General features: G+C 41.6%; 2 protein-coding genes across 2 annotated transcripts; both read right to left on the minus strand.

Moving 5' to 3' along the window:
• Positions 1-836: 836 nt before the first annotated feature.
• TNNI2 (troponin I2, fast skeletal type) lies at positions 837-7,321 on the minus strand. The gene is made up of 6 exons (XM_075836966.1): positions 7,244-7,321; positions 5,049-5,107; positions 3,973-4,101; positions 2,628-2,717; positions 1,752-1,928; positions 837-1,474 (listed from the first exon to the last, which is right to left on the minus strand). The coding sequence occupies exons 2-6, from the start codon at positions 5,085-5,087 to the stop codon at positions 1,379-1,381; spliced, it is 531 nt and encodes a 176-aa protein (XP_075693081.1). The 5' UTR covers positions 5,088-5,107; positions 7,244-7,321; the 3' UTR covers positions 837-1,378.
• Positions 7,322-17,071: 9,750 nt separating this feature from the next.
• SYT8 (synaptotagmin 8) lies at positions 17,072-27,466 on the minus strand. The gene is made up of 9 exons (XM_075836967.1): positions 27,416-27,466; positions 27,172-27,326; positions 26,338-26,498; positions 24,310-24,405; positions 21,635-21,802; positions 19,790-19,957; positions 19,355-19,472; positions 17,814-17,947; positions 17,072-17,655 (listed from the first exon to the last, which is right to left on the minus strand). Exons 2-9 carry the CDS (start codon positions 27,278-27,280, stop codon positions 17,422-17,424), a joined length of 1,188 nt encoding a protein of 395 aa, XP_075693082.1. The 5' UTR covers positions 27,281-27,326; positions 27,416-27,466; the 3' UTR covers positions 17,072-17,421.
• Positions 27,467-27,796: the final 330 nt, after the last annotated feature.

Raw genomic sequence — 27,796 nt, forward strand, 5'->3', positions numbered from 1 at the left:
CATGTTGTTACATCCGTCCATCCCGGAAGAGTCCTGGCCTTCGACCATCCATCATTATTCCCATGGCTTGTAGGAGAAAAGAGTCAGTTTCTGTTTTTGCTAACGTTGTGGTGCACTGAGCAGAGGGGGGAAGGGGGGTGGCTGCATACCATCCTTGGGGAAGAGGAAAGAGGCCAATCTGAGTTATGTCCCTGTCTAGAAGCCATATAGTATCCGCAAGTTCTTGAGTATGTACAGTTTTATTTTTAAAGTTAGGCCCCCTGCACACGGCCGTAGCCATGTATACGGTCTGTGATTACGCCACAGATGGGCCACGGACTGTCACCCGCATTTGCGGGCCGTGCTAACATTAAAAAGTATAGGAACACGGTCCATAAATGCAAAAAATAGGACACGTCCTATTTTGTGCGAGTCCTTTCTACAGCCCAAACACTTACCCGTAAATATACTCAAAGGTGTCTGTGACACATAGAAATTAATGGACCAGTATTTTTATCCACAATTACGGATCCGTAATTTCAGATAAAAATTATGTTCATGTGCATGAGGCCTGAAAAGGTAAATCCACCAAAAAAGTGATCCTCAAACATATCATAGAGACATGTCAGAAGATTATATTAGTAGACTTCATGACAGGTCGGAAGATAATTTTTTGATTGCATTTCCCCTTTAAGTTAAGATACGTTGTCTACTTTTGCATTAGGTTTTATGAAGGTTTCGTTTTTTTATTTGAGCAGTTATTATTTAGCTGATGTCCTGAATCCTGATATTTCATTTTGGAAAAGATACTCAAGAAAAAAATGATTACTCGTGGATTTAATTTTTTATATGACACCGCACTTCCCATTAGTGACATTTCCGTGACAGTTGGTGCCACCTTCTTTACAAAAATTTACACTTTTAATGTAATAGCACCCCTCACAATTCCAGTTGCCATTCATACTGGTGATATAGCCCTCCCTAGAACCAATGCAAAATTAAAGCACAATTAATGACGCAGAAGAAAGAAGAGTGACATCACCTACACGTAAGGTATCATAAACCATAAAGGACGTCACGAGCTTTATTTACACGGTTATGTTCTCACGTCCACATAAGCACAGCACCTGCAGAACCAGACTGTGGCTAAAACAGAGGAATCACAAACATGTGTCCCTCTCACCAGTCCAAAACATACTGTAAGACATTCTCTTGTGTTTAAAGCGAGGAGAGTAAAGGATGGAGGTAAGACTTCATTAACCCCTTGGCTGCTGTAAACATGGGTAAGATGAGCAGCAGAGGGGTTAAAGCCAAAGTTGCCAGGGAAGAGATGTGATATGTTGAAGCGGGTGTCTTTGGCAGCTTCGGGTTGAAGATAGCCGTGGTCATGGTAAGGGGCTTAGGCCTCAGACTCGAACATCTTCTTTCTGCCTTCCATGCCGGATTTCTCTTCAATGTTCTTACGCCAGTCACCAACATCACGGAGATCCTTCTCCTAAAGTTGAGGAGACAAGTTTTGGTCAGGGACTATATTTTATTAGAAATCCTAGTCTAACTGTGTTTTTTATTGTGCCAACCCAGAACAATGTAAGTTGGGAAGAACCACTGATTGACCCAAATAGTGTAAACAAATATAGTAACAACGGCCTGTATGTTTTACATCATGTAATGGGGTGGGGGGATATTTTTTTTGTATTATGATAATAATTTTATGTTGAATATAACTACATTAGATTATTAAAATGCAACATTCCCGGTGTGTACAGCCTCACCTTGTCAGTGTCCTCTTTCTTGACCTGCTTGAGGTTGGCACGGAGCTCCATGTTGACCTTGTGCTTGGAACCAAGCAAAGCGCGAAGCATGGCATCAGCAGACATACGTACACGTTTCAATGCTGGCCTCTTGAATTTACCTCTCAGGTCAAAGATTTTCTGGTTTAAGTCTTCAAGCTGCATAAAGCACATAAACAAAGGTCACTGCTATACTTTTTGGAATATGTTGTCTTCCTGAAATCTTATATTCTGTTCCCTAAGTTTTCATTGGTAAGTAGTATTGGTTGCAGTTATCTTCTACCTTCACATTATGCTTACCTAGGGTCTACAGTGGTTAAGCTCCCCAGAAGATGAAGATTGGGGCTACAGTGCATATATCACTGTTTATTTTCATTCTACGCTTCCTATTAGCTCATTAACCTGAATGTATACCTAATTCAGAGGGCCTTATGCTGCCCAAATTGCCAGTAGGCCAACAGCTTATCAAAATTATTATAGTTCATTTTCGGCTCTACTGCAGATCTACAGCGTTTTAATGAATTAACGTTTCATATGCTAGTCTTAATCTAAACTAAGTTGAAATAAAATGTGTCTACTCTAACTATGGGCCCGGCGTAGGTTTGCACCATAATTTACAACTGTTTCTGGTGCAAATCATGATAAATTTATCGAGCCACAGGTTGCCCCGCCCCCTTTGAAAAAAACACGCCCCATTTGCAAAGTCAAACCCACTTTTGAAAAAGTGCCGAATGTGACGTAGGGCTTTAAAAAGTTGCACATTTTTGCACAAAATAAAATACTGGCGTGCGGTGTTTCATAAATTCCCCCCAATAATTTGAAGGTTTATTCACAGAAGCCTTTCATCCCCTTGCTCACCTCCTTGCTGCTCTTTTGGACTTTGACCTCCATGTCGTATCTCTCCTCATCTACCACATCAATCTTGGCATGTAACTTCTTGCAGAATTCCTGGAAGAAGACAAGGAAGTAAGGAAAGGGAAGTAATACATATAGCTACCCGATGGGTCCAACCCTAAAATACTGTCTCATAATAAGATGAACGACTTCTCGGACCAATTATCATCTTCTGGTTTAAATTATATAGATTTATTGAAATATTCAGAATATTTTTGAGAAGTTTGAATTATGTTTGCTTAAAAGGGTTTTTCCATTTGGACCATCACTACTTATTAGAAAGGCACCTGGTGATCTCAATGGGTGAAGAAGTTGAAATCCACAACAATCCGCTGTTAACGGCAGAGGAAGCTGCTGGCGGCCATATATTTCTGCAAGTCATATGTAAATAAATGGAAAACCAGAGCAGGAGCCACTCTTTCTAGTACAGGTGGGCATAAACTGAGCAAACATACTGCGCCGATACTCAACTGATCAGGGTCATTTAACATTTTAGGACTGGTCCGCTTGTGTAAAATTGTTCAAATGAAAAATATGTTTAAAATACCAAAACCACTCTCCACTCTCCCGTTTCATAATCACAAGGGTCTTAAAAGCTGAGATACTGTATAAGGAGCCCCTTTTAGCTGTTTCTCTGCTGGACTAGGGCATGGAAGGAAGACTTGGGCCACTGGTGGTTTTCTTTCCCTTATTACCAAAATAGTTTTTCTACAGGGTGATGGAGTAAAAAATAGATTTTTGGACACTGCACAGCCACTAGTTTGACCACAGTGTTCCCTTCATGTTACAGGTGGGTGCCTAAACAGCAATGTCAGCTCTCCAGTATGAGAACCCCACTAGACAACTCCCCATATCTCTGCTACTCAAACCCATGTAATTGTGACATGGAGGCAAGGGACTAGCTATAGGGGTGCAGGGGTAGCAGTTTTACCTGGCCCCTGGTGCTTGAGTGGGCTCAAAGTCACCTCTGCCATATAAAAAGACACATATAATAAATGGCACATGGTGGGTGGGGGCCATGTTACAGATTTTGCATTGGGGCCATTAAGATTTTGGCTACTCCTCTGCGTGAATGAATACTGTACCAGCAACAACACTGTCATGTGTTAAGTGAAGTTAGGCTTTTAACCAACATTTTTACTTATAAATGGGCAATTTTGGGCTAATAATGAACGGTGTAGTGATGTTCTTAACCTCCAAATATCATTTTTGGAAAGATGCATAACCTTCAATATGCGCATTAAAATAGTAACACAAGATAGTTCATGTTGTAACAAGTAGTTTCCGACATTGAAGGTGGTAGGGGTACCTGCAGATCCTGCAGGGAATTTGGCAAACTTAGGGCGGGACAGTGCTCCTCCAGGTAACGTTGCTTCTCAGCGGCAATATCAGCTTCTTCCTTTTCAAGAGCAGTTTTGGCCACCTGGAGCATCAAGCTCTGTAAAGAGAAGAAATGAATTATTAGTAGACCTTGTGATATGACCAATAGGGAACAATAAGGACTACGAGAATTGTGTAATATATGTCGCGTCTGTTGTTTTGGGTTAAAAGATAAATGTCAGCTGCTGTTTTTTAGGGTTTTGTCTTCACCAAACAATACGGCACATGAAATAAAATTGTTGCAAGGTAGGCACACTTGGTGCCATGGCTAATGCAAATTACAACAGTAGTATAGAACAGAAGTATTGTTCATGGAAATCCAATTCCACTGAAAATTTGCAACTGGGTTACGATGGATATACCATGTTTCGAGCTCCATTATATGATTATCTGTGTATATCATAAGGGGTGATAACTTTGGTTGCCATTGCCAATGGGTAGGTAGTGGCAGAATATACCATTCAACGGTAACATTGCAGTTTTGGTGTTCAGCATAGTTGAAGGAATAGTTATCTTCACATATATTATTAAAAATTATAAATACAATAAAATAAGATTTGTATTTTGGAACAGGGAATTGTTTCTTATTAGCTGTTGATCAACAATAATTTAGTTATTGTATTGGCCATGACAAAGTAGATAATATTTTATAGCTTTATAATATAATATCATATTCTTTTCACAGAGTATAGTGTAATAAGGCATTAGACCCCCATGAAATATATAGGTAGGCGAGGGAGCCATAGGTAGTTTACATTTAGATTTTCTATGTATCCCTTGCATGTTACCATATCTATGTTGCTTAGGTAATGACTGCAATAAAGAAATGCACTGGCAGATAGAATATATGTCAAGACTGTCAAGAACCTTTGCTACCTTGATATTCTATAATCTGTTTGGGGGAATTTTAGTGCAAGTTGGATGTGTGTGTTTTGGGAAAATGTTGGAACTGTAGATCAACGAGAACAGTAGATGGTAAGGAATACCTGGTTGTTCTGTACTTACCTTCAGGTGATTCTTACGGCTATTCGACACCTTCGACATCTTGGCGGTTTATGTGATACCTGCACATAGAACACAAAATAAGTATTACTGCTTGACCGCGTCATTCTTCAATGTGAGTGGAAATCACCTACTTGAGAAAGAACCAATGTTATGTGTGCATTAAACTGTGAGGACTTGGCCAAATGACAGACTCCCTTTGCTTCTTCAATAGCTTCCCATCCCCTAAATAGATCCTAGCTGCTGAAGAGGGGATCGTAGACACTGACACCTGCCCCCTCTTTTAAGTCATCCGATCTCATGGGAAGTATGGGAAACTTTGTACGACTTTCCCAAAATATCTCGAGGAACCTTAAAGGAACGTCAGCTGTCTCTCCCCCTCTGACAGGGTGCTGCACTGCAAATCTTCACTACCAACCCGAAGTCAATAAAGAGGGCACAGGTGAAAATACTGAGGATTATGGACTCGCACTGCTTAAAACTGGCTCTAGACATCCTTACGGAGGTCTTATTTCATACTCCAAATTAAGAACATGCTGTACTGTATTATAATGCTGAGTATCTCTCCCTGGTCACCACAGTCAACACATTGGGTGTGACGATACCAAACATTGTTGCCTATGCATGCAGTGCTACATGACCACGATCATTATATCCACATCTCAAGATCTTATAATGGACATAATGATTATCCATACTGACCTCATATATCATCGTAACGGAAATACCGTACAACACAATGGTCATCAACGTGAGTATAGTCCTAATGGTTAACACATTATAACAACCCTGAGAAGTCCGGAGCCTATATTATCTCCTCTAGAGAAAATATTGAACGGCTAGATTGCCCATACCCAGAAGAAGCATGTTAGGAGTTGTAGTTCCATAGCTGTGTATTGCACAAGCCTATTAGCTAGTATATGTATAACATGTTCTACTATTGCTTTATTTCCAATGTAGCAAATAAACTGTACCGATGGCTGTCTACACAAGTCTACCTTACTCCAGTATATATCCGTACCATATTTTACAATATTTCATATTTTATACATCAGTCATCCCAGCTACAACTGACCTATCCTTCATAGCTATCTCTGTAGTACAGTACATAGACAACTTTTACATATCCAGGGCTTGATTAACTACAACACCCAGCATTTCATGATATATATTGGTCACCAGACAGTTATAATAGTTGTATTGCTATAAAGAGCTTCATTAATATACATACAGATGTAGCAGAATTTATCACAGATGGAGCTGAATGTATCACATTTGACAGGGATCAATCGGTCAATTGGCACTACTTAGCATTGTATCGGTGTGAGAAAAAATAAATAAAAATAAAATATATATATATATATATATATATATATATCATATATATTAAGGTAGTCAAAAAGCGCTACTTTATCGGGAGGGTTGTAAAGAAAATAGTTAGGTGTTAATAAAGTATTTATTGAGGTAACGCGTTTCAGCACCGGACTGGCGCCTTCATCAGACAGAATACCTTTTTTGATTTATTTCAGATATAAAGAATTGCCACAACTGACTGGGATATCACAGTGATTTTACATAGTACTAACATACGTTATCTCTCAGCGTATTATCACAATGTACCAACACAGCAGGCCCAAAATGACATATCCAACTCTGCTACATCTATACCACTAATAATATATGTAAGTGAATATATTTGTGTTTTATGTAACAGAAGAAGGTTTTGTTTAAAGGGAAAAGTTGTTTTATATCCATGCGCAGGTATATACATTCCAATATATAACCGATACCAGTGTCTGTGTTTTCTCGCAGGTCCTATTAGTGATATATTGCAGGAATAACTGAAACTTCTATTTGCAATATATGAAATCTGTTCTTACACAATGTGCTCCAGTAATGTTGCAAGTGATAAATATGCTATACTCATTAGGAAATGCTATTCTTGTGACACGGAGTAAGAAATATTTCTATGATAATCTATCTGTGCTTTGTATTGCCTATGTTGGGGGATTGCCTTGCCTTGGTGTAGGGCTATGAGCACTTTGCACACTTGCGGTCAGTTGTTCAATTCTCAGCTGTTTTGGGTCAGTCTGTCTTCCCCGCCATGCGGAAATATTAATGAAGTGAAAACATTTGTCTCTCATTTACAGATATTCTAGTCCTTGGTGCCTTATTGCCCTGGCCAGGGTTTTTCTTACCTGACCCTCGTGGACGGAGCCCTCTGTATGAAGCAGGAATAGGACTGCCAATGATTTGCAATGAGGGGGGTATTAATGTGCTGGGGGGCGTCCCAGATTTATGCTGCTTAGCTCAGTATGGGCATGCAAGCCCCCAGCAGCCAATCACAAGGTGGGAGACACAAATACTCAAGACCTCCCACTGCAGGTCTTAAGACATCTTAGCCGTCTGTCTGCTGCAAACCATATTGATCACATAATAAAAAAATAAATTGAGGTTCTTAGTTTCCTATTTTAGCATTTAAATATATATTATTTTATCTATCTATCTATCTATTTATCTATCTCTCAGTCCATATCCACATATCCGTATCCAAATGCTTCTTGTCTCTTTCCCACCTTAAACTTTTCACTCCCATTGAGCAGTTGTAGGGAAGCCCCCTGTCCTATTCTAGTATTGAGCCCACCTGTCCATGCATTCACCCGCCACTGAAATATGATCGGTCCATACAGTCTATGACATTCCCTGTTATTTTATTGCTACTCATTCATTCACTTTTGCCCTGTAATGTCCTCAAACATTCACTGTGTTTGCTCCCTAGGGACTTAATGACTTAAGTCAACAAAGAATAAGAAGCAATGCTGTGCTGCCCCCTGCTGGAGAATATTAATAATGCAAGCAGCTGAAGATTACCTGAGGTGCTTTATTATTTATTTATAGCTCCAACATATTCTATGGTATTGTAAAGTAGACAATACAACAGAAAGTGCTCCATAGTGCAGTATATTAAGTAGTATGTAATACGATGAACTGTACACATTACGCTCACCAGAATGGGTTGTGCATGAAACAGGCAGAACACTGAGAAGCGTATAGAGGACAATCTGTAACCGAGTTCACATGGCCGCTGCTCCAGCCTGTACATCTGATCAACGAAACCCCAAGAACCAATTAGCAATAGCCAAAAATATGGAATCAAACAGGCGCCACCACCGTGTACAAAAAGCAGGATCGCAAGCAAGGATCACTAAAGTAACATTTATAGAAGCAATTACATAAATAGCCTTTTTTGCAACACCCCCGCCCCCCCCCCCCCCCCCGTAAATGTAATTAAATACCTGATACTGCAATTAAAAATACTTACCGAGGGCTTCATATTCAATTTTCAGCCTCCGTTATGTTATGGATCAGGAGGAGCTGAGCAGATTCATATACAGTTGTGTGTAAAAAGATTCAGTATAACTGCTAAGTCTGGATTTAAGAGTCCAGTGGACGGTCCTACCCAGTGATTGACAGAAATTTTTGTATCCACACTCATTAAGGTAAGGCTGTCAATCAGTGGTTGAGCCCGCCCACTAGACTCTTTAGCCCACAGTGAGCAGGGATTTAAATGAATAAATTACAGATATTACTGAAACTTTTCTCACAAAACTGTATGTCAATCTGCTCAGCTCCTCCTGCCTATAACATTCTGCCTGTAGATTAGGCAGTATTTTCATAGTGAGAGGTTCCCTTTAAGCATATAAACACATGAGGGCCAATTTTCTAGAAAATAAAACAATCTATGCTTGTCTTTACAGTTTTGGTGGTCAGAGTAACTAGAGGAAACTGAAATTAACATGGTGGGAAATTGTAGACTTCATGCAGATGCTACCCAGACTGAGTCAGATTCATAGGCCCAGTAGTGAAAGGCCAGGTAGTGTAAGAGTCCAGTAGCTATGGGTCGCAACTGCGACCGGGTCCCTAAGCCTGGGGGACCACAAGCAAGTCGCCACACAGCGCTGACCACGCTGGTCCCGCTTCCAACTGAATCTGCGTCCGTTCCATAGGACACAAATTCAGTTGGGTTCAATGCTGGAGCCTTGCTCCAGCATCCACTGTGCCGCGAGCCTGTGTGCGCTGAGTCACTCACAGCACAGTGCAGAGGAGAAGAAGGATCCTCCACCCGTCGTGGGAACGGGGACAGGTAAATAATTATGTTATTATTTTTCTATTAGGTACATTCATATGGGAGCCTTATACTGGGAATGGGAGGGGGCTCATATGGTAGCTGCTGAGGGGCATTATACTGCATGGGGGCATTATACTGTGTGGGACAGCTAAGGGGGCATTATACTGTATGGGGGCATTATACTTTATGGGAAAGCTATGGGGGGGTATTATACTGTATGGGGCAGCTATGGAGGGCATTATACTGTGTGGGGCATTATACCATATGGGGCAGCTATGGGGGGCATTATACTGTATGGGGGCATTATACTGTATGGGGCAGCTATGGGGTCACTATGGGTGTACAGTATGGGTGTAAAGGATCTGCCAGACACAGCTTCTGTGTCGACGCCCGTGGGTAATCAGTCTGCACCTGCTCCTAAGTCTGAGAGAGTGACTCGATCTTCTACCAGTCAGGCTGGGAGGCTGAGGAGTGGGAGAGCCTATCCCAGCCTGGCCAGACGGAGCTAGCTCCCGCCCTCTGTCTATTTATACCTGCATTTCCTGCTCCTCCTTTGCCTGTGATTCTTTTCTGTTTCCTGGCTCTGCTGGTCCTGCTATGATTATTGACCTTGCTTCATTTTTGACCCTGGCTTTACTGACTACGCTTCTGCTCTGCGATTTGTACCTCGTGCACTCCTGGTTTGACTCGGCTCGTTCACTACTCTTGTTGCTCACTGTGTTGCCGTGGGCAACTGCTCCATTTCCCTTAGCTTCTGTGTACCCTTGTCTGTTTGTCTGTCATGCACTTATTGAGAGTAGGGACCGTCGCCCAGTTGTACGCCGTCGCCTAGGACGGGCCGTTGCAAGTAGGCAGGGACTGAGTGGCGGGTAGATTAGGGCTCACCTGTCTCTCTCCCTACCCCGTCATTACATAATCACAGGCACAGGAGGAGCAGGAAATGCAGGTATAAATAGACAGAGGGCGGGCGCTAGCTCCGTCTGGCCAGGCTGGGATAGGCTCTCCCACTCCTCAGCCTCCCAGCCTGACTGGTAGAAGATCGTGTCACTCTCTCAGACTTAGGAGCAGGTGCAGACCGATTACCCACGGGTGTCGACACAGAAGCTGTGTCTGGCAGATCCTTTACAATGGGGCATTATAGTGTATGGGGCAGCTATGTGGGGCATTATACTGTATGGGGGCATTATACAGTATGTGGCAGCTATGAGTGGCAATATACTGTGGGGGCAGCTATAGGGGCATTATACTATCTGGGCATTATACTGTGGGGGCAGAAATGGGGGCATTATACTGTGGGGGCAGCTATGGGAGCATTATACTGTGGTGGTCAGCTATGGGTGGAATAATACTGTGTGGGGGCAGCATTATACTGTGGTGGTCAGCTATAGGGGACATTATACTGTGTGGGGGCAGCTATGGGGGCATTATACTGTGTGGTGGCATTATACTGTGGAGGCAGCCATGGGGGGCATAATACTGTGGGGGCATTCATGGGGTCTGTCGGGCAAGGCAGCTGGGCATAGGCGTTCGCGCAGGGGTCTAGTGGTGTAGGGGAGGGGTAGGGGCCCCCAAGCTGAATTCTTGAACCAGGGCCCATGAGCCTTTAGCTAGGCCCCTGCTCCAGTCCAAACGTAGCCACCAATCTGATCTTCCTTATATCATAGTCGTGAATCCCGTGTGTCCACATTGTGGATGTATCAGTCACATATAATGCTCCATGATCTATGTAACCTTCTGTTACTATATCAGAAAACTGTGCAATATACAAACATTTTGGATGGGTTACAGAACAATAATGTCTTTGGTATGTCACAGATAGAACACGCTGTTCTTTATTCCATCTGTCCCAGTCCTCTGTCAAGGACATGTAAAAGATACAGCATTAAGATATTGTAACTGTAGTGAGAAGCGTACCACAATGTTCTGCTTTATTGTGTTAGAGCAGACAAATGCCATTTTAACACTATACATGACTTAAAGAGGCTCTGTCACCAGATTTTGCAACCCCTATCTGCTATTGCAGCAGATAGGCGCTGCAATGTAGATTACAGTAACGTTTTTATTTTTAAAAAACGAGCATTTTTGGCCAAGTTATGACCATTTTCGTATTTATGCAAATGAGGCTTGCAAAAGTACAACTGGGCGTGTTGAAAAGTAAAAGTACAAGTGGGCGTGTATTATGTGCGTACATCGGGGCGTGTTTACTACTTTTACTAGCTGGGCGTTGTGTATAGAAGTGTCATCCACTTCTCTTCACAACGCCCAGCTTCTGGCAGTGCAGCACTGTGACGTCACTCACAGGTCCTGCATCGTGTCGGCACCAGAGGCTACAGATGATTCTGCAGCAGCATCGGCGTTTGCAGGTAAGTCGATGTAGCTACTTACCTGCAAATGCTGATGCTGCTGCAGAATCAACTGTAGCCTCTGGTGCCGACACGATGCAGGACCTGTGAGTGACGTCACAGTGCTGCACTGCCAGAAGCTGGGCGTTGTGAAGAGAAGTGGATGACACTTCTATACACAACGCCCAGCTAGTAATAGTAGTAAACACGCCCCGATGTACGCACATAATACACGCCCAGTTGTACTTTTACTTTTCAACACGCCCAGTTGTACTTTTGCAAGCCTCATTTGCATAAATACGAAAATGGTCATAACTTGGCCAAAAATGCTCGTTTTTTAAAAATAAAAACGTTACTGTAATCTGCATTGCAGCGCCGATCTGCTGCAATAGCAGATAGGGGCTGCAAAATCTGGTGACAGAGCCTCTTTAAGTTGTGGCCGACTTGGTTTTTGGTGTTTAAGGCGCCATATAATCTGAGCCTATAGGCTCCTGAGATGTCAATTCATTACTAATTAGACTCCTACATATCTGCCTTGTCGTGAGGTATTATATTCTCTGTTCTGATATCACTGCAAACTTGGCAAATAATAATAATAATAATCTTTATTTATATAGCGCCAACATATTACGCAGCACTTTACAATTTAGAGGGGACATGAAACAAACAATATCAGACATTACATAGTGACAAAGTTCATTTACAGTTCAAACCTGGGGAGTGAGGACCCTGCTCGCAAGAGCTTACAATCTATGAGGAAATAAAGGAGACACAAAGTGTAACAGTGTTTGTTCTGTACAATGGTCCGGCCATTTTTATACACATGCGGTGGTAACATAAAGCTGCATGAGCCGGTCACCAGCCACTATCCGTGTATGACGGACATGAAGAGAAGGAGTGTGAGGGAATCTTATTCTGATGACTAATCTAAAAGGAGGGCCATGGAAAGGAGTCAGATTAGGCAAAGAAAATTTAGATTCACCATAAACAGAAAAATGACTGATTAGAATTGTTAACATCTTGACAGACAAGGACAACAAAGAGACTGATAATTACCTGGGATTTCTCTTTGGGTCATTGAATCCCATGAAATGTCCAACGAAAGTCACATGTTCCTTTATCACTCCATGTCTTTCTGGTTACTTGGATCAGCTACTAGTATTCAGCATAGGACTCACATGTAAGGGTGTGGGGCGAATCCCCAACTCTAAAAAGGGGACTTTGGTGCCTATTTTGTATATTTGTACATATACCAGATTATGCTTTGTCTATTTTATGCACTGTGCAATTGAGCACCCTCTTTTACTGTGGTTTTTCTCCCCTAGGTGGTGTTCCAGAGGAAAATTGTCCCATCTGGCCAGACATATTTATGTTGTGCTGCTGTTTTTTGCACACAAACGTTATTTTTGTATATAGTGGGTGCGGCAGGTGATGGTTGGCTTCCTGGTTTATTAAATTACTTGGCACCACGATAAATGGACCCCATCTTGATACTGTGTCATAACAGTGCCAAGATGATGCGACATAGCTACAACACGTCTTGTCGTGGGGGGTGGCACTTATTATTTAAAATGTCTGCTGTTCCTGCCAAGGGTGTACAGAGAGCGGGTGGAAGTGAAGGAACCCGGTTTGACGAGTGAGCTGCTGAAACTGCGATTGGCGTGAAAACATAAGCTGATGGACCATAGTCCATGGATCCTAGAGCCGATTGACGGTGACAGGCAAGAGCCTCCCGATGTGTGTGTGTATAGTGTCGTGTAAGCTGTGGTTGGTGGGTGTTTGGGCAGGATACTTCCCCCCGTGAGACATTGCAGCATTTGTGGCCTAGTAGGCCTGAATATACTGGACATCCCCTGCATAAGACAGGAGTGACCTTCACTCTACCCGATATAAAAGTGAGCCAGCTATCAACCGCGAGCCTGAACCACCACCAGTAAAAGATTGTGCCACTCATATTAAAAAGTGTTAATTAGCCTGCTGTGTCCGGTTGTGTTGTTAATACCGGCTTAGTAAAGTATTTGTTGCCACAAGCTTTTGGTCACCATTCCATTTCTTCCGCAAAAAAAACCTTACACACACATAACATAGCTGTTATTTTAAAGTTAATGTGAACCTTTAATGGATAAACACTTTGTGCTCTTTGTCATGTTCCTTAAACCATTCCTGAACACTTTTTGCAGTGTGGCAGGCCACATTATATTGCTGAAAGGGGGAAATACCGTTGCCATTAAGGGGTATATTTGGTCTGTAACAATGTTTAGGTAGGAGGTACGTGTCAATGTAACATCCACATGAATGCCAGGAGCCAAGGTGTCCCAGCAGAACATTGCCCTGGAGCATCACACTGCCTCCAGCGCTTGCCTTCTTTCAATTGTGCATCTTCGTGCCATCTCTTCCCCAGGTAAGCAACGCACACACACCTGGCAGTCCACATGATATAAAAGAAAAAAAACATAATTCATCAGACTAGGTTTTAGGATTCAAACCCGAAGAACTCTTGTATCCTAGGCACTAGCTCTTTTTGAGTTACTGGTGCTATTGGACAGCTCCAGTGCTGGATTTAATGTCTCGCTTCTCTTGTTTCCGGTCTCTCTGGGTTCCTTGCCTTGATCGCTAGATTGTTCTCACCCTTTTGGCTGCCTATATGCTTGCTTGTGGTCTAGTTCCTTTCTGCCTCACATAATTATCTATTTTTGCATATCTGTGTATCAAACTTGGATGGTTACTCTTGCTGTTTGCACTCTCCTGCCTGATCCTTTTTAGCCACTGGACTCCGAATCTGCCATAATCCCTGACACAAGGCCATCTTCTTCCATTGCTTCATGGTCCAGTTCAGATACTCATGTGCCCATTGTAGTTAATTTCAGGGGCAGCATGGGCACTCTGATCTGTCTGCAGCTATGCAGCTCCAAACACAGCAAGCTGCGATGCATTGTGTGTTCTGACACCTTTCCATCATCGCCAGCATAAAGTTTTTCAGTATTTTGTGTTACAGTAGCTCTTCTATGGCGTCGGAATAGACGGGCTATACATAACTCCCCACATGCATCAATGAGTTTTGGGCACCCATGACTCTGTGGCTGGTTCACCGGCTTTCCCTTCTTGGACCACTTTGGTAGGTACTTACCACTACCTACCGTGAACACCCTACAAGAGCTGCCATTTTGGAGATGTTAGCAATCATAACCCATCACAATTTGGCCCCTGTTAAAGTCTCTCAGATCCTTAAGCTTGCCAATTTTTCCTGCTTCCAACACATTAACATCAAAAACTGGCTGTTCACTTGGTGACTAATATATCCCACCCTTTGACAGGTGCCATTGTAATGAGATAATCAATGTAATTCACTTTACCGGTCAGTGGTTTTAATGTTATTTATGATGACGATATATATAACTTTTCTAGACAAAAACCCAAAATTTGATGGTTAATCCTAAAGAAACGGCCAATATGCATAGGATAAAGGGGAATTGAAAATTTATCACAGAAAAGAGTAGTCTTCTCTTAAACTAATTTTACTATACATGAATATATATGGAATTTATGAATTTATAGATGTTCACAAAAGATACATAGTCATAAACACATAATATCACACCTAGTATTTTATTAAATGATATAGAAGGATGGAGAAGTAACTCCAAAACATTCAATACAGGTGTCCAGCAAATAGTCCAATGAGTAACAGAAAATAGGAAATTTATGTGCTAAATATAGGCAAATATATTATATTTAATAAAATATCACAGAAGGTTCACTGTAAATAGCATCGAGGTTTATACAAAAGTACTCCAGGTGACGTCTTCCCTGCCTAACCCATATAATGGTGGATACTCTTAAGGAACCAATTATTGTCATCGAAGGAAATTTTTGCTTTGTTCGCAATACTCCATCTACAAATGTATTAAAGGACAGTGAAACTAACTTCTCTACATAAGAAATGTCTGTCAAAGTAGAACATAATATTGCACCGAGCTACTGGCAGAATGTTCATAAGTTCCCAGCATGGGATGTGATGGCCTTTTACTGTTTTGTAATCTTATAACATATATTTCTATTGCTTATATTGGCCTTTCAGAGGCTCCTAGTCTTTGTTCACACTGCCACTGTGTGACGTCCGGTCGAGGTTCCAGTGTGTTTAAAAGATAAGGATCTAGGGATAGGGATTTCTGAGGTAATAGAAAAGATCCTATGTTCGGAAAACTCATCTCTTTGCCAGAGTATAGAGCGGATACAAAAAGCGTCTCTGACCTGTCTTGGATTATACAGACAAACCCGTTGATTTGAATGGGCACTGTGCATTGCCCCTAATGTGGCGCTGAAGGAAAGTTGAACACTGAGGTATGTATTCTGTCTGGCAGATTTGCCAGAGAATCTATGGCAGAAATCTGAGTCTAATCCTCAGATTTCTACAGCAGATTTGCAGTTTATTCTGCTGCGGATCCGCACATGATTTAGCCACATTCAAAGAGGCCTATCCGTGTATGGCTACCCAACGCAGTTTCCATGCAGAAACCATGACGTCACTTCTTGTCACTTCTTTTTGAATGTCACTTCCCATTGAAATCATTGGGATGCGATTTTGGGGCGGATTACACACAGACTTCGAAATCAGTGCAAAAATCTGACGTGTGAACGTGGCTAGACCGCCAGGTTTTCCAATAACAGATTATAGCTGATCTCTGAAGGTCCTAGCAGATTAACATGTTGTGATCATCTTATTGTCAAGGGACCTTCTTAACAAGTTTGGATTGCCCAAAGTGGAGAACCCCTTTTAATGTTGACTTTTCTCCAGATTCTGTGATAGTTCATTCAAGCAACTTAAAGAGGCTCTGTCACCACATTATAAGTGTCCTATGTCCTACATAAGGAGATCGGCACTATAATGTAGGGGACAACAGTGCTTTTTATTTAGAAAAACTATCTATTTTAAACCACTTTATTAGCGATTTTTAGCTTTATGCTAATGAGTTTCTTAATGCCCAAGTGGGCGTGTTTTTACTTTCGACCAAGTGGGCGTTGTACAGAGGAGTGTATGACGCTGACCAATCAGCCTCATGCACTCCTCTCCATTCATTTACACAGCAGCATCGCATTCTTACTAGAACACGATGTGCAGCCACATACACACACATTAACGTTACTCAAGTGTCCTGATAATGAATAGACATCACTGCCAGCCTGGACGTCATGTGTATTCTGAATTCTGACACTTCTCAATCTTTTCTGTGAGATTTCCAGCAAGGGAAACGAAATCTCGTTTACATCGTAATCTTGCGAGATTACTCGTGACTTGCTGCAATCTCACGATGCTGCTGTGTAAATGAATGGGGAGAAGTGTATGACGCTGACTGGTCACTGATTGGTCAGTGTCATACACTCTGTACAACGCCCACTTGGTCGAAAGTAAAAACACTCCCAGTTGGGCATTAAGAAACTCATTAGCATAAAGCTAAAAATCGCTAATAAAGTGGTTTAAAAAAGATCGTTTTTCTAAGTAAAAAGCACCACTGTCACCTACATTACAGTGCCGATCTACTTATGTAGGAGATAGGGCACTTATAATGTGGTGACAGAGCCTCTTTAAAGCATTATGAGAAATTGTAATCATGAGTTAGACCTCTCACTGAATTGTATCTTCTAATGCTTTCGCTCACATGGCATTTCATCTGTACAAGGGTCTTTCCTATTATTCTGCTTTTCCTAGTCCTGGAATATGTAAACCTTTTGTAAGTCATTATATGGGTGGATGTAATGGATTCATAGATATCATTTATGGATTCACAATATATAAATGTCAGATAAGTAATTGCGAAGCATGAGGAACCTCAGAAAGAGTCTATCCCATTTTTTTCAGTCATTAGTGAATGTTTGGAATCTCAGGAACCCCACAATAGGAGCTCCACTATCTGTTGGGTCGAGGGAATTTTAAATGAGATTTCAGGGCAAGGACCTTATCAACTTCTTCCGCTGGCTGCAGATTGTGCCACTGAGCTATCGGTCTTCTTGGGTGGGCAAGCATGTCCGACCAGTGTCTTAAAGCATTGCCTGAAGCTCCACAGCCAAGAAATATCTTCCCGATTTGTTCATTCTTATTGACTTTATCATGGTCCCACACGGAGATTATAAGATCCACGTTCTAAAGGAAAGAAGAGAAAACTAGAATTGAACATCTGGCCGAATAATTTTCCCTGACTGGAGATAGTTTTAAGATTCCCGCATGGTTTTATGGTCCACTCTGCTTTGGCTTATAAGTCACAGAATTATGAATAATTAAATATTAATTTGAAATCAGACCTGAATTTGTTCCAGAGTCACATCGAAGGTAAATTCTTCATTAAAGTATGGGTTTAGCGTGTTCTTCTTCACTCCCGTCTTCTTACGCTTCCACTTCTTTTTATTTAAAGCAAGCTGCACCTTTACATATGGGTCTATATGGATAAGGAGCTATAAGTTTTTCAAAAGTGTACAATTTTACATTTATATTTGGTTAATTTCTCATCAAAAAACTTGTGGTTCTTTCTCATTTTCAAAAAAAATCTAAGGTTATGTTCACATTGTCGCAGTGTTCTATTCCATAGGAGTTCTGATGTTTTTGACGGCTAGAATATTGTAGTCTGCAGATTTATTCTTAGCATCAAAAACACCTGAAGACTACATGCACACATTGCGTATTTTGCTGCGGAAAATATGCAGCAAAACCGCAGGAAATCGCAAGAAATTTGCAGGAAAAAAACGCACCTGAAGAGAAGTTTTTTTTATATGTTTTTTGGTGCCTTTTTTAATGTTTTGATGCATAAATCGCTGCGTTTTCATGCTGCATGTTTTGGTGCGATATTCCTCTGCACTAGGCAGATAGAATTCGCAAACACAAGATAAATTGACACTGCAGATTTTAAAATTCGCACCGCAGGTCAATTTACGTGAGGGAAAATACTGCAGCGTGTACATGAGATTTCCTGGAATCTCATTGTCTATGCCTGTACTGTATTAGGGCACGGCCAGACGTGGCGGAATTGCTGTGGAATTCCGCTGCGGACAGTCCGCAGTGGAATTCTCCAGCGGCCGTTTTTTACAGTTGTTTGAATACATTTTCTGGCAAGTTAGTTCAGACGATGCGGAAAACTCCGCTGCGGACCTTAGGCTGCAGTGCGGAATTTTCACTCCGCAGCACACACTGACTGTTCCGGAGAAGAAGCGGAATTTCACTGCGGATTTCAGCCTTTGCAATGCAAAAACTGAAATCTGTGGCAAGTCCGCTGTCTTTTCTGCAACGTCTGAATTACCTGTCAAATATGCAAATGCTGGTGCAGATTCGTTGCGTAAATTCCCCAAATTTGCCCCAACATTTGTAGCGGAAAACCTCCGCCACGTCTGGCCGTGCCCTTACGCTTCAGTTTTGCCGCATGCAAATACGCGCAGAAACCACACGTAATACGCATTGTGTGCATTGACCCGTAGGGTGCAGTTACATGAGGCAGATTTTCTTGCGGAAATTTCTGCGACTGAAAATCAGTTCCACTCATCTGAATGGAATTTGCAGAAATCTATACTACTACTGCAGAATCAACCCGATTCATATGAATAGAACTGATTTTAAGTCGCAGAAATTTCTGCAAGAAAATCTGCCGCAAACCCTGACGTAAAACTGATGGAACCCATTATATGTCAGCAGAAACCACCAGGAATCTTTGGAATCCATATCTGTCATACCTGTCATGTCTCTGTTAGGAACAGAAGCCATGATGGTCATGTATACAGAGCATAAATCTAATTTGAGCCAACCAATCCCAAATATACTTAGCAGGGACCCTCCCCTACCCCTGTTGCAACGTTACCTGAAAATCCATCATCGTCCATTTTCTTAAGCTTTTTTGCCTCGAGGATGACAATAACGAGTTTTGAAGTCACAGGGATGTATTTTAGAGAGAAGCAGATTTCTCCAAGCCGTTCTTGCTGTTAAAACATAGGAAAATGTTTAGCTTGAAGCTCCTAGATCCAGGTATATACTCAATAAAGTTTTCATCTGTTGGGTGAGATGGCATTAACTTGCACTTTCACAGTACTATGTAATTGCCATGATATGTTCTTGTACCCCTGGAATTATAGTCTCACTTCCCTCTTAAGTAGCAAGGAAGCCTACTGACCCTACAGGCTTAGCGGCCTTGGTGCAGTTGCAAAATTTTGCAGCCTTATTACTGCGACACTGATGTTATGTATGTTTGGTAGTAGTGATATCATTGTCAGGCGCATTGGGATATCTGCTTTCTTACCTCCATGCTTGATGTAGCGTTCAGCTCTTTCCACTCCTCAATGACATGCTGTAGATCCATGTCCCGTAGCAGCAGTCTGACTTCACCAATGACATCATGCTTTGAGAAACGATTAAAGTCATAGACCTGCATCACAGCCTCCGTGTCTTGTATTTCTGTCTGTAGGAGCTAGAAATGAGGATAATCCAGGGGAAAAAATAAATCCAATGAAACAGAACTGATTGTAAGCCTCAATATTTATACGTAGAACTAGAAACAAAATGGGCCTGAATGCCCTAGTGGCCTGCTCACTCCGGTATTCATAGAAATAACGACCAGCTACTAAGAATCGTTCTTAACCACATTCAATACAGACTAGACCAGTGAAATAAAATTATTTCTAACATCTAAGAACACTTTAAGGGTATGTTCAGACGGCTTATTTTCAGCCATTTTTCGAGCCGTAAACGCCCCAAAAAAAAGTCAAAAAATACGGGGGCTGAACGCCTCCAACCATCTGCCCATTAACTTCAATGGGAAAAGCTCCCCGTAAAAAATAAGTGCAAGATCACGCTGTGCTGTTACATACTCCCACAGTAACTTTACCGAAGTGTCTTGAGAGTGAATAGACATCGCCTTCAGCCAGGAGGCGATGTCTATTCACACTCCCGACACTTCGGTAAAGTTTCTGTGGGACTTACTCACAGCACAGCGTGATCTTGCGAGATCACGCTGTGCTGTGAGTACAGCTGAACATGAATGACAGCACAGAGTGATCTTGCGAGATCACGTTGTGCTGTGAGTAAGTCCCACAGTAACTTTACCGAAGTGTCAGGAGTGTAAATGGACATCGCATCCTGGCTGGAGGTGATGTCTATTCACTCTCAAGACACTTCGGTAAAGTTACTGTGGGAGTGACAGCACAGCGTGATCTCGCGAAATCACGCTGTGTTGCGAGTGCAGGTAAACATGAATTAAGAGAAGTGTATGACGCTGATTGGTCAGCGTCATACACTTCTCTTCACAACGCCCAGTTGGTAAAAAGTAAAAAAACGCCCAGTTGGTCATTAAGAAACTAATTAGCATAAATCTAAAATTGTTCAAACTAAAAACCACTGTTGTTATCTACATTACAGCGCCGATCAGATTATGTAGGAGATAGGGCACTTATAATGTGGTGACAGAGCCTCTTTAACATTATAATAATTCCAAAGTAAAAACTCCACGTGCTATTGGCTTTGAATCATGAATGTATAAAAAAAAAAGTGCAACTGCTAAAGGCTATGTAAACCTATGATATCATTTAGTTGTTTTCTTTTTATTAAAAATTATTTTTACTTTTTGAGATAAAGCTGCTTTGTATACTGTATACAGAGCAGCTGTATCTTGCGCTGAGACCTGAATCCATCAGGTCAGCAGCACTTTAGGGTTCAGTGTCAATGGGTACGCAGGATCCACCTGTTATCCATCACATCTAAGTTGTGAACTTAGACGTGATAGGTGACAGCTCAATCATGCGTGTCAGAGACATGCAGGACCCACTGACACTGAACCCGTCAGTGCCCCTGTCCTGACGCTAGATACAGCTGCTCTGTATACAGTATACAAAGCAGCTTTATCTCAAAAAGTTAAAGATTTTTTTTAATAAAAAGTATTTAGGAAGTTGCACCAAACACACTGATATATATCTGATGTGTGTGTGTGTGTGTGTGTGTGTGTGTGTGTGTGTGTGTATATAAACTGGTTCAAATGTGTATATAGCCTTTGAATTTGACAGAGATGATCCCATATTGTACTGCTTATTCAATTTGCTAAATTATTTGCCGCCTTGGGTTATAACTACATGTTTTTTTCTTGTTTGCATACCTTGAAGTTGAAGGTTTCATTGAAAGTAGGGCTCAGTGTCTTGCGATGCACCTTTGTCTCATTTTTCTTGCGGGTATCATTGGTGAGGTAGACTATGACATATGGGTCTGATGTTCCTCCACTGTCCATAGCCTTCAGACTAGCTGCTTGCTTCACTGCGACAGTTATCTGTAATAAAAAGCACCATGTAAAGACAGCATCATTCTGGAGCATTCATATAAATTCTGAAGAGCCCTAGATTTGTGCATTACTTAGAATCTTCAATAATTGCTAAATATGTAGCATTAAACCAGCACTACCTTTTTCATCTGTAGATACAGATTGTCTGAAAAGCCAAGGAGGCACAAGCAAGTCTTTCCTTACAATACTTGACAAATGGACCGTTTTTCACGGCCCAAACTCGGTCGTGTGCAAGAGCTGTAAGGCTCTATTCACACGACAGGGTCCGAGTGTCGGCCAATAAAAACGTCCGTTTTGGTCAGTTGTTCTTGGCCGTTTCACATCTGTTCCGTTTCGGGCCTTATTTCCATTTTTAACGGCCGATTTTGACTCGGTTTGCATCCGTTTTTTGCCCTGCCCTGGATGAATTTCATTTGTCAATTTTTTGCCTTACACTGGCCTCTGTAGATAATGCCACACCCTGCCCTCTGTAGATAATGCCGCACACTACCCTCTGTAGATAATGCCAAGCACAGCCCCCTGTAGATACTGCCACAGAGCCCCCCTGTAGATACTGCCACAGAGCCCCCCTGTATGTAGTACCACACAAACCCCTTGTAGGTAGTGACACACAGCCCCCTTGTACATAGCACCCCCCCCCCCCATAGATGGCACCATCCCCTTTCTGTAGATAGCGCCACTGTAGGGTACCTAACCATATAATGACAGTGAAGTCAAGGACTTCTCCTGGAGTGGAATCCCCGGCAACAGCTTCAGCAACGCTGTGGCCGGGGATTAGAGAGATTCTGCTCCTACAAGGAGCAAAAAAAATCTCCTCCTCCTCACATGCACTTCGCACTGTGAGGAGGAGAAGAGGACGAGTGAGCGGCAGAAAGCAGGGCCGTCACTCGTAGCACATCCAAGTGACAGCCCCATAGACATCTATGGGAGCTGTGCGGCCGGGAGGATGGCCAAAAATAGGGCATGTTCCATTTTTTGATGGCCCGGTTTACCTGGACGTCAAAAAACAACCATGTAAATAGTCCCATTTGGGGTCTAATGTTCTTACTTAAATAAACGGCCATCACACGGCCGAGCATCCCTGTCGTGTGAATGGGGCCTAAATGACATATCGGTAGGGTATTCTATTACTTACTGATTGGTAGGAGTTTGGCCAATCGGTCCCCACCATTGACTAGAACAACCCTTTTTACCCTTCACAGCACTGGTTTCAACCTGGCACTGTGCAGGTACTTGAGTGGGGTTAAGTTACAGTTCTCTGAAGAGCACTTCATCACAAGTGGTACTATGCAGAGAAAAAGCCAAAAGGGCCACAACTTCTTTGTTCTAGTGATCTGTAGGGATCCCAGAGGTCGGACTTCCACAGATCAGTACGTTTTGGCATATTTTAGGAATATGCCATAATTTACTGTGATAGACAAACCCCCAATTTAAAAATTCTGTGAGGGAACAATAAAAAGTAAACTTTAGCTAAAAACATGCAGGTCTGTGAGTTTCTTCAGCTTGCCCAAAATTGCCCAGTACAGAATACAAATTTGCCCAATAATATAAGAAACCCCTTTAAATTAGGACATGGGTTTGATTGCAAATGAACCCGGTCAATAGCTTTTCAAATGTATGTATTGGCTCCATGAGGTGTAAGCTCATTGGCCTCAAAGTAAAATCTATAATAGGGCCTCCTCCTACCATGGGCGATTTATAATCTTGGCGTCTTCTTATATGGCAGAGGGACTTTGTGTCCGAACCAGGTTTGGAAGACTACTACTGCTGCACCCCCTGTAGATACAGATGTGTCCTTCCTTACTTTTTCTCTCAACATATGCCGAAATGTGCTGCACAAGATAACCAGCTTATATATATATATGAATTTGCAATATTCTGTCACGAGATGTCTATGCTAAGTGTCTACAGGTGGCCACCCATTGGTTGTGGTATGAGTTGCTGCCTGTCAAGAGTTTTGCTAGCATGTCGAGATAGTGTATTGAATTGGTTTCATGAGAAATTGGAGTCCTTAACCAAATTAAAGCGAAGGTAAGGGTGGACACATCTATACACCACTGGTGGTACCCCAATCTTCATTGATCCCTCCTAGCTAATCAGTCATATAGAGATGGATATTCAAGAAAAAAGATAGCACGACCATCAAAATTTCACCAGCGGGAAAGGACAACTCCCCAATCATGGGTGGTGCACGCAGCAAAGAATCCCAGGTCCAAGGGAAAAAATTAATATGCAAATCGAAGAAAGGAACTGCAGCACTCAAGATAATCCAATGAAGTGTATTTGATTTATTCACCAAGCATAAAAACACTTGCAAGTGTTTTTATGCTTGGTGAATAAATCAAATACACTTCATTGGATAATCTCAAGTAATAGAGAGTTGGATCATGTGACATGCAGGATGCTTCTAGCCAGTCCAAAATAGTGGCTACAGCAGATCTTATTTCTATTATTACATCATTTAATACATTTGTAATAGATGTCAAATCCAATACCTCCTCTCTCTGAAAGTTATACTCCACAGAATATTGCAGTCGCCCGCGATATTTATTTTCCTGTGATTTCTGTAGTCCTTCTATGTCCGGCTGTACCTACAACGTGACAAGATAATATGAGATAATATGTAACTTTTATTTCACTGAATGTTGGATCAAAGTATACTGTATATCTTAACCCCTTAGTGACCAGCCCATTTTAGGCCCTAATGACCAAGCTATTTTATTCGTTTTTCTATAGTCGCATTCAAAGAGCTATAGCTTTTTTATTTTTTCGTCTACATAGCTGTATGAGGACTTGTTTTTTGCGGGATTAGTTGTGCTTTTTAATAGCACCATTTTTGGGTACATATAATTTTTATATTAACTTTTATTAACCTTTTTGGGGGGGATTATAAAAAAAAACTGAAATTCCGCCATTGTTCTATGCGTTTTTAAATTGACGCCGTTCACTATGCGACGTAAATAACATGTTACCTTTATTCTATGGGTCGGTACGATTACGGCGATACCACATATGTAGAGGTTTTTTTTATGTTTTACGACTTTTGCACAATAAAAACACTTTTGAACTAAAATTATTTGCTTTTGCATCGTCGCTTTCCAAGAGCCGTAATTTTTTTATTTTTCCATCAATGTAGTGATTTTTTCGGCTTGTTTTCTGCGGGACAAGACGTAGTTTTGAATGGTACTGTTTTGGGGTGCATGGGACTTATTGATTCATTTTTATTATGACTTTTTTGGGGGGCAATGGCAAAAAATTGCAATTTTGCCATGGTTTTTTGCGTTTTTTTTTTTACGGTGTTCACTTTGCGGTTTAAATTACCTATTAACTTTATTAATGGAGTCATTACGGTCGCGGCGATACCACATATGTGTACTTTTTTTTTTTTTTTTACACTTTTACAAAATAAAACCACTTTTTATGGAAAAAAATGGTTTTATTTATTTTTTTACTGTACTTTTTATTAATAATATTTATTTCACTTTGATGACTGATTTTATTAGTCCCACTAGGGGACTTTACTGTGCGATATTCCGATCGCTGCTATAATGCTTTGGTATACTTCGTATACCAGAGCATTATTGCCGGTCAGTGTAAATCTGACAGGCAATCTGTTAGGACGTGCCTCCGGCGCGTCCTAACAGGAATATGTCCAGGGCAGACCTGGGGGCTTTTATCAAGCCCCCGGCTGCCATGACACCCCATCGGAGACCCGCAATTTCATTCGCGGGCCGCCGATGGGTGACAGAGGGAGCGCACTCCCTCTGTAAACAAAGTTAAATGCCGCGGTCGCTATTGACGGCGGCATTTAACGGGTTAAACGGCCGCGATCGAAGTAAACTTCGATCGCGGGCGTTGGAGCAGGAGCTCAGCTGTCATCAGACAGCAGAGCCCCGACTCCTGCCTGCACGGGAGACCCGTGCAGGACTTAGACTAGGCTGACGTGAAAAGGCGTCAGCCTAGCCTAAAGCCCATTAGTGAATCACGTGAAAAGGCGTATTGGTGGTCACTAAGGGGTTAATAGATTTGTGACAAACATGACATTGGAATAATATAAAATAATTTATCGTTGTTGTTGTTGTTCGGTTAATGATGTGAGTTTATTCTAAATGTTTTAGAAATGTGAAATCTAAGATTGCAGTATTAGGCTTCGTTCACATCTGTGTCGGGGGTTCCGTTCATGGGTTCCGTTAGATTTTTCCGTCAGGGGAATCCATGAACGGAAATATAACGGAAACCATAGCTTTTTGTTTGCATTACCATTGATTTCAATGGTAATGCGTCTGTTGCTAATGGTTTCTGCTTGTCCCTATTCTGTAAGGTTTCCATTTTTCTGGCGGAATCAATAGCGTAGTCGACTACGCTATTGATTCCGCCAAAAAAAGGAAACCTTACGCACGCCTCTTATTTTTTAAGAGGCGTGCGCCTTTTAATAAATTTGGCACGAAACACTCCAAGTATCTCATTTACATAGACTGGCGTAAGAGAAATGTGGCCAATATAATGTGCAGCTATGTCCTTACCAAGCTTGTAGTAACGCTGTTCTTTACACTTCCAAGTTTGATTTTCTCTTTTTCTTTGTTTTTATTTTTTCTTCGTCGACAGCAGCAGCAACAGCAGATTATTATCAGAAGGATTAAAAAGAGGCCCACAGCAAACAACGTATAGACGGCCCATCGTGGTACTGAAAAGAATGGAAGAATCATATCAAATCATATATCAATCATGAAGAACATGAAAAAAAGCTAACAGGTGGCACAGAAAGCAAAGCTAGATAATCATCAAGAACCCTAATTTATCTGACTAATGATATTTATTCAACAAAAGTGAAATACAAAAATGTATTCATGCAATGACCTACAGAACATAGAAACTTTTTGATCCGTTTCTTAAAGAAGTTGTCCTCTTTAGTAAACTCCTTTTTATTAGACAGATGTCTCGATAAAAAGCTGATCACAGGGTGTCCCGATACTGGGAAACCCATAGATCAGCTGTAATCTGTGGTGGAACCCAGCAGCAAGTGTTCAATTTCCCTGCAGCACCACCACAGGGGGAATGGAGCATTGCACAGTTCCAATTGAAATCAAAAAACTGTCCATGAAATGCACAGACATGTTGGATCTTCAAACGAAAGCCACTCTCTGTAGCCTTTCTCCATTCTGGCTAATAGATGAAGGTCCTGAATGGAGGACAAAACTTCTTTTAACTCAGAATTACAGAGTATTATTTATAGATTAATGGAACGGACTGGCATTAGTCCATTGGTCCAAAACAATCGATCATTGCCCAAGATCAGATCTGCAGAAATATCTTCACATCAATGTTTTAGAAATGTAAATCTGAACTGTATTACTTACATGGAATGCGGTTCAAAATGCTGTCAATCCAGGAAACTATGGCTGAGCCGGTGGAACTGTAGGTTGTGGTGGCAGCCGTAGGGTCAGTTGTATTCTTGCTTTTGGCCATTATTGCGATTGGATAGAGGAATAATTCCCCTTCCAACGTGCACGACCTAGAATAAAATATTGTATTGTTATTATAATAGACTAACACAATAAGATTACTTAGCAAAAAGTATATATGTTTATAGGCAGCCCATACGTAGTAACCCAGCAGCAGCAAGCTCACAAGACGTCTTGTCCAAGTTATGTCCAAGTAGTAAAGTAATCAGTATGAGTGTTAAAAGTTAAAGGAAGGAAATAGCTTCCTGGCTTGATAAAAGGCAGGAACCGTGCATGGATCCCATCCTCCTCCGTCATTCCATACTGTTATTGTTCAGTACTAGTATGTTCGATGAGATTTACTTTTTTCAGTCTTGGCTTTTTTTATTCCTGCTGCAGTAAATTACAGCCATAATCAGAGCCCCCAGTTTATCTGCATTGTCTAATAGAAGTCTGAAATCCACCTCAGAGGAAAAGACTGCTTTTCTGTCTTTTCCTCATGCTTTATACTGCAGCTTTGCTTATCTAGATTTACTGCTGT

The sequence above is a fragment of the Rhinoderma darwinii genome, chromosome 9, assembly GCF_050947455.1.
Source record: "Rhinoderma darwinii isolate aRhiDar2 chromosome 9, aRhiDar2.hap1, whole genome shotgun sequence".
Lineage (NCBI taxonomy): Eukaryota > Metazoa > Chordata > Amphibia > Anura > Rhinodermatidae > Rhinoderma > Rhinoderma darwinii.